The sequence below is a fragment of the Anomaloglossus baeobatrachus genome (assembly GCF_048569485.1).
Source record: "Anomaloglossus baeobatrachus isolate aAnoBae1 chromosome 9 unlocalized genomic scaffold, aAnoBae1.hap1 SUPER_9_unloc_1, whole genome shotgun sequence".
In the NCBI taxonomy this organism is placed as follows: domain Eukaryota; kingdom Metazoa; phylum Chordata; class Amphibia; order Anura; family Aromobatidae; genus Anomaloglossus; species Anomaloglossus baeobatrachus.
The window spans coordinates 697,366-713,003 of NW_027441819.1; the positions used below are offsets into that span (position 1 = coordinate 697,366).

The 15,638-nt window shown below is 50.1% G+C and overlaps 1 protein-coding gene across 2 annotated transcripts in view; it reads left to right on the top strand.

Moving 5' to 3' along the window:
- TTLL11 (tubulin tyrosine ligase like 11) overlaps positions 1-13,085 on the top strand; it is a 33,925-nt gene extending 20,840 nt beyond the window's left edge. For both annotated transcript variants that reach the window (XM_075331858.1, XM_075331859.1), the window contains exons 8-9: positions 720-820; positions 11,945-13,085. In XM_075331858.1, the coding sequence (XP_075187973.1) occupies positions 720-820; positions 11,945-12,213 (370 nt within the window). In that variant the 3' untranslated portion in view covers positions 12,214-13,085. The remainder of the gene's footprint in view (positions 1-719; positions 821-11,944) is intronic.
- The last annotated feature ends 2,553 nt before the right edge of the window (positions 13,086-15,638 follow it).

Here is a 15,638-nt window from a genome sequence, read left to right on the forward strand (position 1 = left end):
GTGCACAGATTGCGCTCTCTGACACACCCTCTGGATCGGGCACGGCCCCCTCCCCATCAGCACTTGGCGCCCCATGCGCTCGCGTCACTCCGTGTGCATAGATTGCGCTCTCGGACACACCCTCCGGATCGGGCACGGCCCCCTCCCCATCAGCACTTGGCGCCCCATGCGCTCGCGTCACTCCGCGTGCACAGACTGCGCTCTTGGACACACCCTCCGGATTGGGCACAGCCCCCTCACCATCATCGCTCCGTGTATAGACGGCAGTGACTGAGCGTCGTCCTTTTTGCCGCTGGCCCTTCTTCCCGGCTGAGCGCCGCCTGTCCACGTGGCGGTGACGTCTGTATAGTTTTCGCTGGGAGCAGAATGTTCCTATTCACTGGCAGCAAGCGGAGATCTGGAAAAGTTGAGGAATTACATAATTTGTGAATGAAGCTTCATGTTCGGGTGTTGGGGGGTCGCCATTATAATAGTGATCTTTAGACATGTGGGGCCGGGGGTCTTCAGACGACGCTTTTCTGGAATGATGGAGCTTTTGTCGCAGGGTTTGGCGGTGCATCACTTACCTTCAGGTCGAGATTGACCATCTGCTAATCTATCAATATCCATGTGTCCTGACAGTCCACACACAGCCCGTGGCGGGGTCGCCTGCAGAGGTCACGTGTGGTGGATGGCGCCACCAGCGGTCAGATTGTGGTGACTGTCTGTTCTCTCTGCAGGAGCTGTAAGCTGAGCGGCGGGAGCTTCTCAACCGCGGCTGGAGACATCCTGTACATCGATATAACACGGCGGTGGAGCGGCCTGGAGCGCCGCGAGTCAGGTAATAGCCTGCGTGGGAGGGGCTCATGTAAGGCGTCTACATCATGTCTTCACATGGTAAATGGCCAGTGCCAGGAGGTGCTGCTCCTCCGATGCACCAGGACCCCCCATGGATTAGAGATCCCAACCCTTGTCCCAGGATTCCCCAGGAGATACTAGATCTCTGACTCAGGATTCCCCCTATAGGTTCCTGCCCCAGGATTCCCCCCTGTAGATTCTTGCCCAGGATTCCCCCCTGTAGGTTCCTGCCCCAGGATCCCCCCTATACATTCCTGCCCCAGGATTCCCCAGTAGGTTCCCACCCCAGGATTCCCCCCTGTAGATTCTTGCCCAGGATTCCCCCCTGTAGGTTCCTGCCCCAGGATTCCCCCTATACATTCCTGCCCCAGGATTCCCCCAGTAGGTTCCCACCCCAGGATTCCCCCTTTACATTCCTTCCCCAGGATCCCCCCCCCCCGTAGGCTCCCGCCCCGGGATTCCCCCTGTAGGTTCCTGCCCCACGATTTCCCCCAGCAGGTTCCCACCCCAGGATTCCCCCTATACATTCCTTCCCCAGGATCCCTCCCGTAGGCTCCCGCCCCAGGATCCCTCCCCGCAGGCTCCCGCCCCAGGATTCCCCCCCCCCCCCCCGTAGGTTCCTGCCCTAGTGTTCCCTCTATACATTTCTGCCCTAGGATTCCCCCCCTGTAGCTTTCTGCCCAGAATCCCCCCCCCCTGTAATTTCCCACCTCAGGTTTCCCTCAGTACGTTCCCACCCCAGGATTCCCCCTATACATTCCTTCCCCAGGATCCCCCCCCCCTGTAGGCTCCCGCCCCAGGATTCCCCCCCCCTGTAGGCTCCCGCCCCAGGATTCCCCCCCCCCCCCGTAGGTTCCTGGCCCCAGGATTCCCCCCCTGTAGGTTCCTTCCCCAGGATTCCCCCCCTATAGGGTCCTGCCCCAGGATTCTCCCTATACATTCCTGCCCCAGGATTCTCCCCTGTAGGTTCCTGCCCCAGGATTCCCCCCTGTAGGTTACCGCCTCAGGATTCCCCCAGTAGGTTTCCACCCCAGGATTTCCCCCTATACATTCCTGCCCCAGGATTCCCCCCCCCCCCCCCCCTAGGTTCCTTCCCCAGGATTCCCCCCTGTAGGTTACTGCCCCAGGATTCCCCTATAGATTACAGCCACCTACTCCCATTCATTTTATCATGTATATGATGTATATGAATGAATAAAGGCATTAAAGCTGCAGCAAGTGACCAGAGGGAGACTCCGGCCAGAGACCGCGGGCCGAATACAAAGATGACGGATCTCAGAAGAAAGCCCTTATTGTTGCAATATTATGAACCCCCATAATAATGGGACATGAGCGTCCACGCGTTTCTGGAGTTGTGCAGCCTCATTCACTGGATCATTGTGCATTGCATTATGGGACTTTCCTGAAAACATGGTGCAGCCAATCACAGCATAGATAGATAGACCATTCTTCCTTTTCCTCTTTACGTTTCCATCGCTTTTTAGCGCAGATTCCCCCTTGTAGGTTCCTGCACCAGGATTCCCCCCTGTAGGTTCCTGCCCCAGGATTCCCCCCCTGTAGGTTCCTGCCCCAGGATTCCCCCCCTGTAGGTTCCTGCCCCAGGATTCCCCCCTATAGGTTCCTGCCCCAGGATTCCACCTATACATTCCTGCCCCAGGATTCCCCCCCTGTAGGTTCCTGCCCCAGGATTTTCCCCTGTAGGTTCCTGCCCCAGGATTCCACCCCTGTAGGTTACTGCCCCAGGATTCCACCCTTGTAGATTCCTGCCCCAGGATTCCCCCCCTGTAGGTTCCTGCCCCAGGATTCCACCCCTGTAGGTTACCGCCTCAGGATTCCCCCAGTAGGTTTCCACCCCAGGATTTCCCCTATACATTCCTGCCCCAGGATTCCCCCCCTGTAGGTTCCTGCCCCAGGATTTTCCCCTGTAGGTTCCTGCCCCAGGATTCCACCCCTGTAGGTTCCTGCCCCAGGATTCCACCCCTGTAGGTTACTGCCCCAGGATTCCACCCCTGTAGGTTACTGCCCCAGGATTCCACCCTTGTAGATTCCTGCCCCAGGATTCCCCCCCTGTAGGTTCCTGCCCCAGGATTACACCCCTGTAGGTTACCGCCTCAGGATTCCCCCAGTAGGTTTCCACCCCAGGATTTCCCCTATACATTCCTGCCCCAGGATTCCCCCCCCCCCTGTAGGTTCCTTCCCCAGGATTCCCCCCTGTAGGTTACTGCCCCAGGATTCCCCTATAGATCACAACAACCTACTCCCATTCATTTTATCATGTATATGATGTATATGAATGAATAAAGGCATTAAAGCTGCAGCAAGTGACCAGAGGGAGACTCCGGCCAGAGACCGCGGGCCGAATACAAAGATGACGGATCTCAGAAGAAAGCCCTTATTGTTGCAATATTATGAACCCCCATAATAATGGGACATGAGCGTCCACGCGTTTCTGGAGTTGTGCGGCCTCATTCACTGGATCATTGTGCATTGCATTATGGGACTTTCCTGAAAACATGGTGCAGCCAATCACATTATAGATAGATAGACAATTCTTCCTTTTCCTCTTTACGTTTCCATCGCTTTTTAGCGCAGATTCCTCCTTATAATCAGGATATAAAATGTCGGTGTGATCGGTCATTCCTCGTGGATTTCCGGATACCGGCCTTATCAGCTTTACCAGCCTACTAGTCTTATCAGCCTTACCAGCTTACTAGTCTTATCAGCCTTACCGGCCTACTAGTCTTATCAGCCTTACCAGCTTACTAGTCTTATCAGCTTTACTGGCCTACTAGTCTTATCAGCCTTACTGGCCTACTAGTCTTATCAGCTTTACTGGCCTACTAGTCTTATCAGCCTTACCGACCTACTAGTCTTATCAGCTTTACTGGCCTACTAGTCTTATCAGCCTTACCGGCCTACTAGTCTTATCAGCCTTACCGGCCTACTAGTCTTATCAGCTTTACTGGCCTACTAGTCTTATCAGCCTTACTGGCCTACTAGTCTTATCAGCTTTACTGGCCTACTAGTCTTATCAGCCTTACCGGCCTACTAGTCTCATCAGCTTTACTGGCCTACTAGTCTTATCAGCCTTACCAGCCTACTAGTCTTATCAGCCTTACCGGCCTACTAGTCTTATCAGCCTTACTGGCCTACTAGTCTTGTCAGCCTTACCGGCCTACTAGTCTTATCAGCTTTACTGGCCTACTAGTCTTATCAGCCTTATAGGCCTACTAGTCTTGTCAGCCTTACCAGCTTACTAGTCTTATCAGCCTTACTGGCCTACTAGTCTTATCAGCCTTACTGGCCTACTAGTCTTATCAGCTTTACTGGCCTACTAGTCTTGTCAGCCTTACCGGCCTACTAGTCTTATCAGCTTTACTGGCCTACTAGTCTTATCAGCCTTACCGGCCTCTAGTCTTATCAGCCTTACCGGCCTACTAGTCTTGTCAGCCTTACCAGCTTACTAGTCTTATCAGCCTTACCGGCCTACTAGTCTTATCAGCCTTACCGGCCTACTAGTCTTATCAGCCTTACCGGCCTACTAGTCTTATCAGCCTTACCGGCCTACTAGTCTTATCAGCCTTACCGGCCTACTAGTCTTATCAGCCTTACCGGCCTACTAGTCTTATCAGCTTTACTGGCCTACTAGTCTTATCAGCCTTAGGGGTGCTGCACACATAGCGAGATCGCTACCGAAATCGCTGCTACGGCACGGTTTTGGTGACGCAACAGTGACCTCATTAGCGATCTCGCTGTGTGTGACACTGAGCAGCGATCTGGCCCCTGCTGCGAGATCGCTGCTCGTTACACACAGCCCTGGTTCGTTTTCTTCAAAGGCGCTCTCCCGCTGTGACACAGATCGCTGTGTGTGACAGCGAAGAGAGCGACGAAATGAAGCGAGCAGGGAGCAGGAGCCGGCATCTGGCAGCTGCGGTAAGCTGTAACCAGGGTAAACCTCGGGTAACCAAGGTGGTTACCCGATATTTACCTTAGTTACCAGCCTCCACAGCTCTCGCGCTGCCTGTGCTGCCGGCTCCAGCTCTCTGCACATGTAGCTGCTGTACACATCGGGTTAATTAACCCGATGTGTACTGTAGCTAGGAGAGAAAGGAGCCAGCGCTAAGCAGTGTGCGCGGCTCCCTGCTCTTTGCACATGTAGCGATGTTATGATCGCTGCTGCGTCGCTGTGTTTGACAGCTAAGCAGCGATCATAACAGCGACTTACCAGGTCGCTGTTACGTCACAGAAAATGGTGACGTAACAGCGACGTCGTTGTCGCTGTCGCTATGTGTGAAGCACCCCTTACCGGCCTACTAGTCTTATCAGCCTTATCGGCCTACTAGTCTTATCAGCCTTACCAGCTTACTAGTCTTATCAGCCTTACCGGCCTACTAGTCTTATCAGCCTTATCGGCCTACTAGTCTTATCAGCCTTATCGGCCTACTAGTCTTATCAGCCTTACCAGCTTACTAGTCTTATCAGCCTTACCGGCCTACTAGTCTTATCAGCTTACTGGCCTACTAGGCCTACTAGTCTTATCAGCCTTATCGGCCTACTAGTCTTATCAGCCTTATCGGCCTACTAGTCTTATCAGCCTTACCAGCCTACTAGTCTTATCAGCCTTACAGGCCTACTAGTCTTATCAGCCTTATCGGCCTACTAGTCTTATCAGCCTTATCGGCCTACTAGTCTTATCAGCCTTATCGGCCTACTAGTCTTATCAGCCTTATCGGCCTACTAGTCTTATCAGCCTTACCAGCCTACTAGTCTTATCAGCCTTACCGGCCTACTAGTCTTATCAGCCTTACCGGCCTACTAATCTTATCAGCCTTACCGGCCTACTAGTCTTATCAGCCTTATCGGCCTACTAGTCTTATCAGCCTTACCGGCCTACTAGTCTTATCAGCCTTACCGGCCTACTAGTCTTATCAGCCTTACTGGCCTACTAGTCTTATCAGCCTTACCAGCCTACTAGTCTTATCAGCCTTACCAGCTTACTAGTCTTATCAGCCTTACCAGCCTACTAGCCTTACTGGCCTTATTGGATTCTCTAATAATCACATTTGTTGGACTCCTCCGGTAAAACCTTCCTTTCCCATAAGGCCCTGTGCTTTTTTTTTTTTTTCAGCTTTTTTTCCCACATTTTTGGGTGCAGTTTGTGGCCCTAAACGGCATGCAGATTTCAGAAAGGCTGTGCACATGTTGCTTCTTTTTTGCCTGCAGTTTTCTGATGCAGCAAAGAAGTCGTACGTCAATTCTTTTCTGCGTTTTGTCATTGACAATATTAAAAAAACACACTAAAATGCGACAAAAACGCATGCGTTTTTTCTGCCACAAGGTGCAGTTCTGAGGTGCAGATATTTTCTGCAGTGTGCGCATACAGCCTAAGGATGGATTGCTGACGTCAGGCTGAACGGCTGTAACATTATATCCTCTTCCGCTATATAGTGAGAGGTGGGTCATACTCCATTCTTTTGGATATAATTTGCGGTTAGCGATATTTAGTGTCTGGTTGTCGTGATTGATTACATTACTATTTTCATTTTCTAATGCTAAGCAAGTTCTGGAAACAAGACATTACCATCAGTCTCATGGACATCACCATGTCCCCCATCACTGATACCACTGTGTCCCCCATCACTGACCTCACCCCGTTCCCCATCACTGATATCACTGTGTCCCCCATCGCTGACCAGGTCACATTCAGTCCTGTAGAAATGTTCTTTTTCTAGTTGATGTAATACTGGTCTCACGTTCTTCACCTTCCTCCCACGTTACTCCACCTTCCTCCCACCTTCCTCCACCTTCCTCCACCTTCCTCCCACGTTCCTCCACCTTCCTCCCACGTTCCCCAACCTTCCTCCACCTTCCTCGCACGTTCTTCCATCTTCCTCCCACCTTCCTCGCACGTTCTTCCACCTTCCTCCCACCTTCCTCACACGTTTCTCCACCTTCCTCCCACGTTCCTCCACCTTCCTCCCACGTTCCTCCACCTTCCTCCCACATTCCCCCCACCTTCCTCGCACGTTCTTCCATCTTCCTCGCACATTCTTCCACCTTCCTCCCACCTTCCTCACACGTTCCTCCACCTTCCTCACACGTTCCTCCACCTTCCTCCCACGTTCCTCCACCTTCCTCCCACGTTCCTCCACCTTCCTCCCACGTTCCTCCACCTTCCTCCCACGTTCTCCCACCTTCCTCGCACGTTCTTCCATCTTCCTCCCACCTTCCTCGCACGTTCTTCCACCTTCCTCCCACCTTCCTCACACGTTTCTTCACCTTCCTCCCACGTTCCTCCACCTTCCTCCCACGTTCCTCCACCTTCCACCTTCCTCCACCTTCCTCCACCTTCCTCCCACCTTCCTCCCACCTTCCTCCACCTTCCTCCACCTTCCTCCCACCTTCCTCCCACCTTCCTCCCACCTTCCTCCCACCTTCCTCCCACCTTCCTTCCACCTTCCTCCACCTTCCTCCACCTTCCTCCCACCTTCCTCTCACCTTCCTCTCACGTTCTTCCACCTTCCTCCCACCTTCCTCGCACGTTCTTCCACCTTCCTCCCACCTTCCTCCCACCTTCCTCCCACCTTCCTCCCACCTTCCTCCCACCTTCCTCCCACCTTCCTCCCACCTTCCTCCCACCTTCCTCCCACCTTCCTCCCACCTTCCTTCCACCTTCCTCCACCTTCCTCCCACCTTCCTCCCACCTTCCTCCCACCTTCCTCTCACCTTCCTCTCACGTTCTTCCACCTTCCTCTCACCTTCCTCTCACGTTCTTCCACCTTCCTCCCACCTTCCTCGCACGTTCTTCCACCTTCCTCCCACCTTCCTCGCACGTTTCTACACCTTCCTGCCACGTTCCTCCACCTTCCTCCCACGTTCCTCCACCTTCCTCCCACGTTCCACCACCTTCCTCCCACGTTCCTCCACCTTCCTCCCACGTTCCTCCACCTTCCTCGCACGGTCTTCCACCTTCCTCGCAAGTTCTTCCACCTTCCTCCCACCTTCCTCTCACGTTCTTCCACCTTCCTCCCACCTTCCTCGCAAGTTCTTCCACCTTCCTCCCACCTTCCTCTCATGTTCTTCCACCTTCCTCCCACCTTCCTCTCACGTTCTTCCACCTTCCTCCCACCTTCCTCGCACGTTCTTCCACCTTCCTCCCACCTCCCTCACACATTTCTCCACCTTCCTCTCAAAAGCAATGGAAAAGTAAAGAGGAAAAGGAATAATATTAAATTATATACAGTGTGTACAGAAAGTATTCAGACCCCTTTACATTTTCTCCTCTGTGTCATTGCAGCCATTTGGTATTTTTTTTCTCATTAATGTGCACTCTGGGGTTCACCTTGAGAACTCTCTGACAAGACCAGGGTTTGACGAGGAAACTGATGGAGGTGGAATATCTAAAACGTACTAGCTCCACCCTGTGTCTCCCTACTGTGACAGCATCGATAGCCATATGGCGCAGTGAGATGATCCCTAAGATCCAGGTCCCGCTGTCAGAAATTTCGCTCAGAGCATTAGAATCCCACATTCCATATACAAATTTGAGTAGATGGGAGGCGGCGGGTTTTTGAGTTTTGGCAGACCTTTACGATGGTGCAGATATTAGGCCCTTCAACGATATACTTCGGGAGCACCCCTCTCTAAAGGGGTGTTTTTATCAACACCTGCAGATTCGCCATTTTCTAAGCACGAAATTCCCCCCGGGATCAAACCCGACCTTACCCACTGTTAAGGCGCTATTGTTTAAAAAACTATCGAGCAACCGGGAATCTCTTTGACCAACAAATGGTTGAGCGACCGCTCTGACGAGCAAAAGCTCCCATACATGACTAAATGGGAATCAGATTTAGGCATTAACACCTCCCCCTCGGCGTGGCATACTGCGACACAGTGGGTGCGAAAATCCTCAAAATGCATTAACCTTTTGGAACAGCTGAAAAAGGTACCTTACGCCGGCAAAATTGGTGCATTACGTCCCCAACTACTCACCGCTCTGTTGGAAGGGCTGCCTCCAGAGGGGATCACTGGGACACTGTTGGTGGCACTGTCCGAGGGTCCAACCTTTTTGGATAGCAGTTTTCAGACTCATTAGTGAAATGACAGGTGTGCACGCCAACCCCAACCCAGGGCTGGCAGTTCTGAATTTGGGCATAGACTCGTACCCGCAGAATTTTAGGGGACTGATTGTGCAAATTCTAATAGCTGCCAGACCACTAGTGTCTGAGCCATTCGTGGAAGGCCACTGAAGCTCCCTCTGGAGGGAAGTTATATAATAGGATCGACCAACAATGCCAATATGAATATGCCTTGCCCACTCCCTAAAACAAAAAACTAGAATCCTTTAAAATATGGGAACCCTGGTTGTCATCCAGCCATGCAACACCTATTACACAACTATTCCCCAGGCAAAGAGCACCTAGTTGAGATAGAGCCGATGGAATCATAGCCCTCGCTCGGCTAGCCACGGGGCTAAAGTGTTGAGACCCTGACTGAGGCAGCAGGTTATGAGAAAGGTCTAGGAGGAGTTGATGGCCCCGGTTGGTGGACTGGGGTTGGTAAGGCACGCAGGCATCTAACCCTCTACCCTTACTAACCCCCCCTCCCAGTCCCCCCAACCCTACCTTCTTCTCCTCCCCCCTTTGTTCTTGTTCCCCCTTACTTGAATGAAGTCCCCATCTTTCCTCCCCCCCCATGTTGTTGTGTGGTTAAAGTGTAAGGCAGAGGAATTGTAACCGGATTGTCTTGGAGTATGCTAATGTATGGAGCCCTCATGTGCGGGCAGTTGACAAATGTGATCTTCATTTACCATGTATGATTTAGTATCTGCCGTGTTTTCAATAAAAATTAATTGGATTAAAATTTAATGTGCACTCTGCACCCCATCCCCCATCTTGTCAGAAAAAACAAATGTAGAAATGTTTGCAAATTTATTAAACAAGAAAAACTGAAATATCACATTGTCATAAGTATTCAGCCCCTGTGCTCCGTATTAAGTAGAGGCACCCTCCCTTTTGAGCTAGTACAGCCATGAGTCTTCTTGGGATCCTGGATTTGGGGATCCTTGGCCATTCTTCCTTGCAGATCCTCTCCAGTTCCGTCAGGTTGGATGGTGAACGTTGGTGGACGCCATTTTCAGGTCTCTCCAGAGATGCTCAATTGGGTTTAGGTCAGGGCTCTGGCTGGGCCGGTCAGGAATGGTCACAGAGTTGTTCTAAGCAGCTCCTTTGTTATTTTAGCTGTGTGCTTAGGGTCATTGTCTTGTTGGAAGGTGAACCTTCGGCCAAGTCTGAGGTCCAGAGCATCTGGAGGGGTTTTTCTTCCAGGATATCTCTGTACTTGGCCACATTCATCTTTCCTTCAATTGCAGCCAGTCGTCCTGTCCCTGCCCCCATAGCATGATGCTGCCATCACTAATATATATATATATATATATATATATATATATATATATATATATATATATATATATATATATATATATAATATATATATATATATACACACACACACAGTTAGTAGAGAAAGTATTCAGACCCCTTTTAAAATTCTCACTTTGTTTCATTGCAGCCATTTGGTAAATTATCATTAATGTACACTGTGCTCCCCATCCCCCTTCTTGACAGGAAAGAAACTAGAAATGTTTGCAAATTTATTAAATAAGAACAACTGAAATCTCACATGGTCATAAGTATTCAGCCCCTTTGCTCAGACACTCATATGTAAGTCCCACGCTGTCCATTTCCTTGTGGTCCTCCTTGAGATGGTTCTACTCCTTCATTGGAGTCCAGCTGTGTGTAATTAAACTGATAGGACTTGATTTGAAAGGCGCACACCTGTGTGTATATGACCTCACAGCTCACACTGCATGTCACACCAAATGAGAATCATGAGGTCAAAGGAACTGCCCAAGGAGCTCAGAGACAGAATTGTGGCAAAGCACAGATCTGGCCAAGGTTACAGAAGAATTTCTGCAGTACTCAAGGTTCCTAAGTGCACAGTGGCCACCATAATCCTTAAATAGAAGAAGTTTGGGACCACCAGAATTCTTCCTAGACCTGGCCGTCCAGCCAAACTGAGGAATCATGGGAGAAGAGCCTTGGTGAGAGAGGTAAAGAAGAACCCGCCCAAAACTAAGCAAGCCGAAAACTAACCAAAACTGAAGGGCAGATTAGTATTATCCCGTCTCCTCTTGAGGCGATTCAATCGAAGTTATGCAGTGCTAGCCCTGACCTAAACCCAACTGAGCATCTCTGGAGAGACCTGAAAATGGCGTCCACCAACAATCACCATCCAACCTGACGGAACTGGAGAGAATCTGCAAGGAAGAATGGCCGAGGATCCCCAAATCCAAGATCCCAAGAAGACTCATGGCTGTACTAGCTCAAAAGGGAGGGGGCTTGTACTTAATACTGAGCAAAGGGGCTGAATACTTATGACCATGTGATATTTCAGTTTTTCTTGTTTAATAAATTTGCAAAAATTTCTACATTTCTGGTTTCTTTCCTGTCAAGAAGGGGGATGGGAAGTAGAGTGCACATTAATGATAATTTACCAAATGGCTGCAATGAAACAGAGAGTGAGAATTTTAAAGAGGTATGAATACTTTCTGTACTCACTGTGTGTGTATCTATCTATCTATCTATCTATGATGTGTTTGGCTGAACCTCATGTTTTGAGGAAAGTCCCATAACGAAATGCACAATGATCCATGACTGAGGCCGCACAACACAGTACCGTGCAGACACTCGTGCTCCTATTATTATGGGGGTGCAATTTTATTGCAACAATAAGAACTTTTTTCTGAGATCCGCCATCTTTGGAATTGACCTTTTTATTTATAGTCTGTTCATCCGGAGCCTCCTGATTCTTGGATGGCGTGTAGGTATTACACTGTACTGTGACACAAGCTCGTTAGCTCACTATCATCATGTGCTGTACAGTAGACTGCCTCTCCAGGTAACAGACTTGTATTATCTGCTGTACAGCAGTCTGTCTTCCAGGCTGCACAGTCTTGCCAGAGGGGTGAAGATACACATGCAGGCTACTTACTCCCAGCAGTGGCTCACAGTCAGGACCCATCTTTACCTTCTCTTTCCATTGGCAGGGATGTGTCTGCAGGCGTTCTTTGAGGCATTCTTCCATTTGGCACGGAGGCGATATAAAGGGCTGGAGCTTCATGATCAGGTGCAGTCCCTGGTGGAGTTCTGTGATAGTCAGCTGGACTCAATGGATGAGAAGAGGCTGCTGGGCAGCAGGACAATGGTGGAGCGTGGGCGAGCGGTCACCACCTCCTGTCGGACAGATGTGCACATCACCTCGTATACACCGCTCCAACACTGCAAACTGGCAGATTACAAGCTGCAGCATTCCTGACTATCCGGCTCTGCTATGTAACCAACCCCGTCCTGCAGAGACCTGGAGAAGAAGCTGCTTGGCAGCAGGACAATGGTGGAGCGTGGGCGAGCAGTCACCACCTCCTGCTGGACAGATATGCACATAGCCTCGTATGCACCGCTCCAACACTGCAAACTAGCAGATTACAAGCTGCAGCATTCCTGACTGTCCAGCTCTGCTACGTCACTCGCCCCGTCCTCTGGAGACCAATGATTGCTGGCACTGCAGCATTTACAGACCCCCCCCCCACCCCCCCATGAAGGTTCTCCCCTACACCTGTGTATGTGTATTATCAGGACTCCGCAGGTTGCACCACAGGCTTTTATAATGGGAGTCTATGGGGCATCAGATGAGACTCAGTGTAAAATGTCAGAGACCCTGACTCATGGAGACCCCCAGTATGGAGAGCGCTGACGTCCCGCAGAAGAGGGGGCTGTGGGTGAGGATATGGCCACGCACACTACAATTCATACACAGATTTATTTAAAAACTCTTCACGGTTGGCATATAATAGGGGTGTAGTACCTCCAATCCACCTGCGGGTGTCACCAGCAACATGTGGTTATAATGTGAGGGTCTGCGGGTCTGAGGTTAGTGATTGCGGGGAGTAGAGGCCTGTATCCAAGGACCTGTATCCCCCCCCAGGAGTGGCCGCAGCCATATATAAACACCACTTCTCTGTATGAGATTCTCTGTGGATTATAATGAGGTATCTGTATATCCGCGCAGCAGAGAGCGGAGCACCGCAGCGCCTACGTGTGACCATATGAGAGCATTGTGCCATAGGAGTACAACACACGGAAAATATCACGGGTATGTGGGAGAGGGGGAGCATTTCTCTTGGGGAGGGGGCATCGCTGTGTGTCTGTGTGCTGGTAGAAGTATGTATGTGTGAGGGGGGGGTGTCTAAGGGTGGAAATGGGGGGTATGTCCACTGATGTGGAATCGCGCTGTGCTGTGGAGGAGAAGGAATCTCTTGTGTGGGAGGAATGTACTGTGGGGACATCATACTGTGTGTGGGGGGAATGACTGTGAAGACATCATACTGTGTGTGGGAGGAATGTACTGTGGGGATATTATACTGTGTGTGGGGGAATGTACTGTGGGGACATCATACTGTGTGTGGGGGGAATGTACTGTGGGGACATTATACTGTGTGTAGGAGGAATGTACTGTGGGGACATTATACTGTGTGTGGGGGGAATGTACTGTAGGGACATTATACTGTGTGTGGGAGGAATGTACTGTGGGGACATTATACTGTGTGTGGGAGGAATGTACTGTGGGGACATTATACTGTGTGTGGGGGGAATGTACTGTGGGGACATCATACAGTGTGTGGGAGGAATGTACTGTGGGGATATTATACTGTGTGTGGGAGGAATGTACTGTGGGGATATTATACTGTGTGTGGGAGGAATGTACTGTGGGGACATTATACTGTGTATGGGAGGAATGTACTGTGGGGACATTATACTGTGTGTGGGAGGAATGTACTGTGGGGACATTATACTGTGTGTGGGAGGAATGTACTGTGGGGACATTATACTGTGTGGGAGGAATGTACTGTGGGGACATTATACTGTGTGTGGGGGGAATGTACTGTGGGGACATCATACAGTGTGTGGGAGGAATGTACTGTGGGGATATTATACTGTGTGTGGGAGGAATGTACTGTGGGGACATTATACTGTGTGTGGGGGGAATGTACTGTGGGGACATTATACTGTGTGTGGGAGGAATGTACTGTGGGGACATTTTACTGTGTGTGGGGGGAATGTACTGTGGGGACATTATACTGTGTGCGGGAGGAATGTACTGTGGGGACATTATACTGTGTGTGGGAGGAATGTACTGTGGGGACATTATACTGTGTGTGGGAGGAATGTACTGTGGGGACATTATACTGTGTGTGGGGGGAATGTACTTTGAGGACATCATACTGTGTGTGGGAGGAATGTACTGTGAGGACATCATACTGTGTGTGGGGGGAATGTACTGTGGGGACATCATACTATGGGTGGGGGGAATGACTGTGGGGATATTATACTGTGTGTGGGGGGAATGTACTGTGAGGATATCATCCTATCATCCTGTGTGTGGGAGGATTGTACTGTGGGGACATTATACTGTGTGTGGGAGGAATGTACTGTGGGGACATTATACTGTGTGTGGGAGGAATGTACTGTGGGGACATTATATTGTGTGTGGGGGGAATGTACTGTGAGGACATCATACTGTGTATAGGGGGAATGTACTGTGGGGACATTATACTGTGTGTGGGGGGGAATGTACTGTGGGGACATCATACTATGGGTGGGGGGAATGACTGTGGGGATATTATACTGTGTGTGGGGGGAATGCACTGTGAGGACATCATCCTGTGTGTGGAAGGAATGTACTGTGGGGACATTATACTGTGTGTGGGAGGAATGTACTGCGGGGACATTATACTGTGTGTGGGAGGAATGTACTGTGGGGACATTATATTGTGTGTGGGGGGAATGTACTGTGAGGACATTATACTGTGTGTGGGGGGAATGTACTGTGAGGACATTATACTGTGTGTGGGGGGAATGTACTGTGGGGACATCATACTGTGTGTGGGGGGAATGTACTGTGAGGACATCATACTGTGTGTGGAAGGAATGTACTGTGGGGACATTATACTGTATGTGGGAGGAATGTACTGTGGGGACATTATACTGTGTGTGGGAGGAATGTACTGTGGGGACATTATATTGTGTGTGGGGGGAATGTACTGTGAGGACATTATACTGTGTGTGGGGGGAATGTACTGTGAGGACATTATACTGTGTGTGGGGGGAATGTACTGTGGGGACATTATACTGTGTGTGGGAGGAATGTACTGTGGGGACATCATACTGTGTGTGGGGGGAATGTACTGTGAGGACATCATACTGTGTGTGTGGGGAATGTACTGTGGGGACATTATACTGTGTGTGGGAGGAATGTACTGTGGGGACATCATACTGTGTGTGTGGGAATAAATACATATACAGTGCCTTGCGAAAGTATTCGGCCCCTTGAATTTTTCAACCTTTTCCCACATTTCAGGATTCAAACATAAAGATAAAAAAATGTAAATTTTATGGTGAAGACTCAACAAGTGACACAATTGTGAAGGTGAACTAAATTTATTGCTCAGTTTAAACTTTTGTAAAAAATAAATAACTGAAAATTGGGGCGTGCAATATTATTCATCCCCTTTACTTTCAGTGCAGCAAACTCACTCCAGACGTTGATTGAGGATCTCTGAATGATCCAATGTTGTCCTAAATGACTGATGATGATAAATATAAGCCCCTGTGTGTAATCAAGCCTCCGTATAAATGCCCCTGCTCTGTGATAGTGTCAGGGTTCTGTGTAAAGCACAGAGAGCA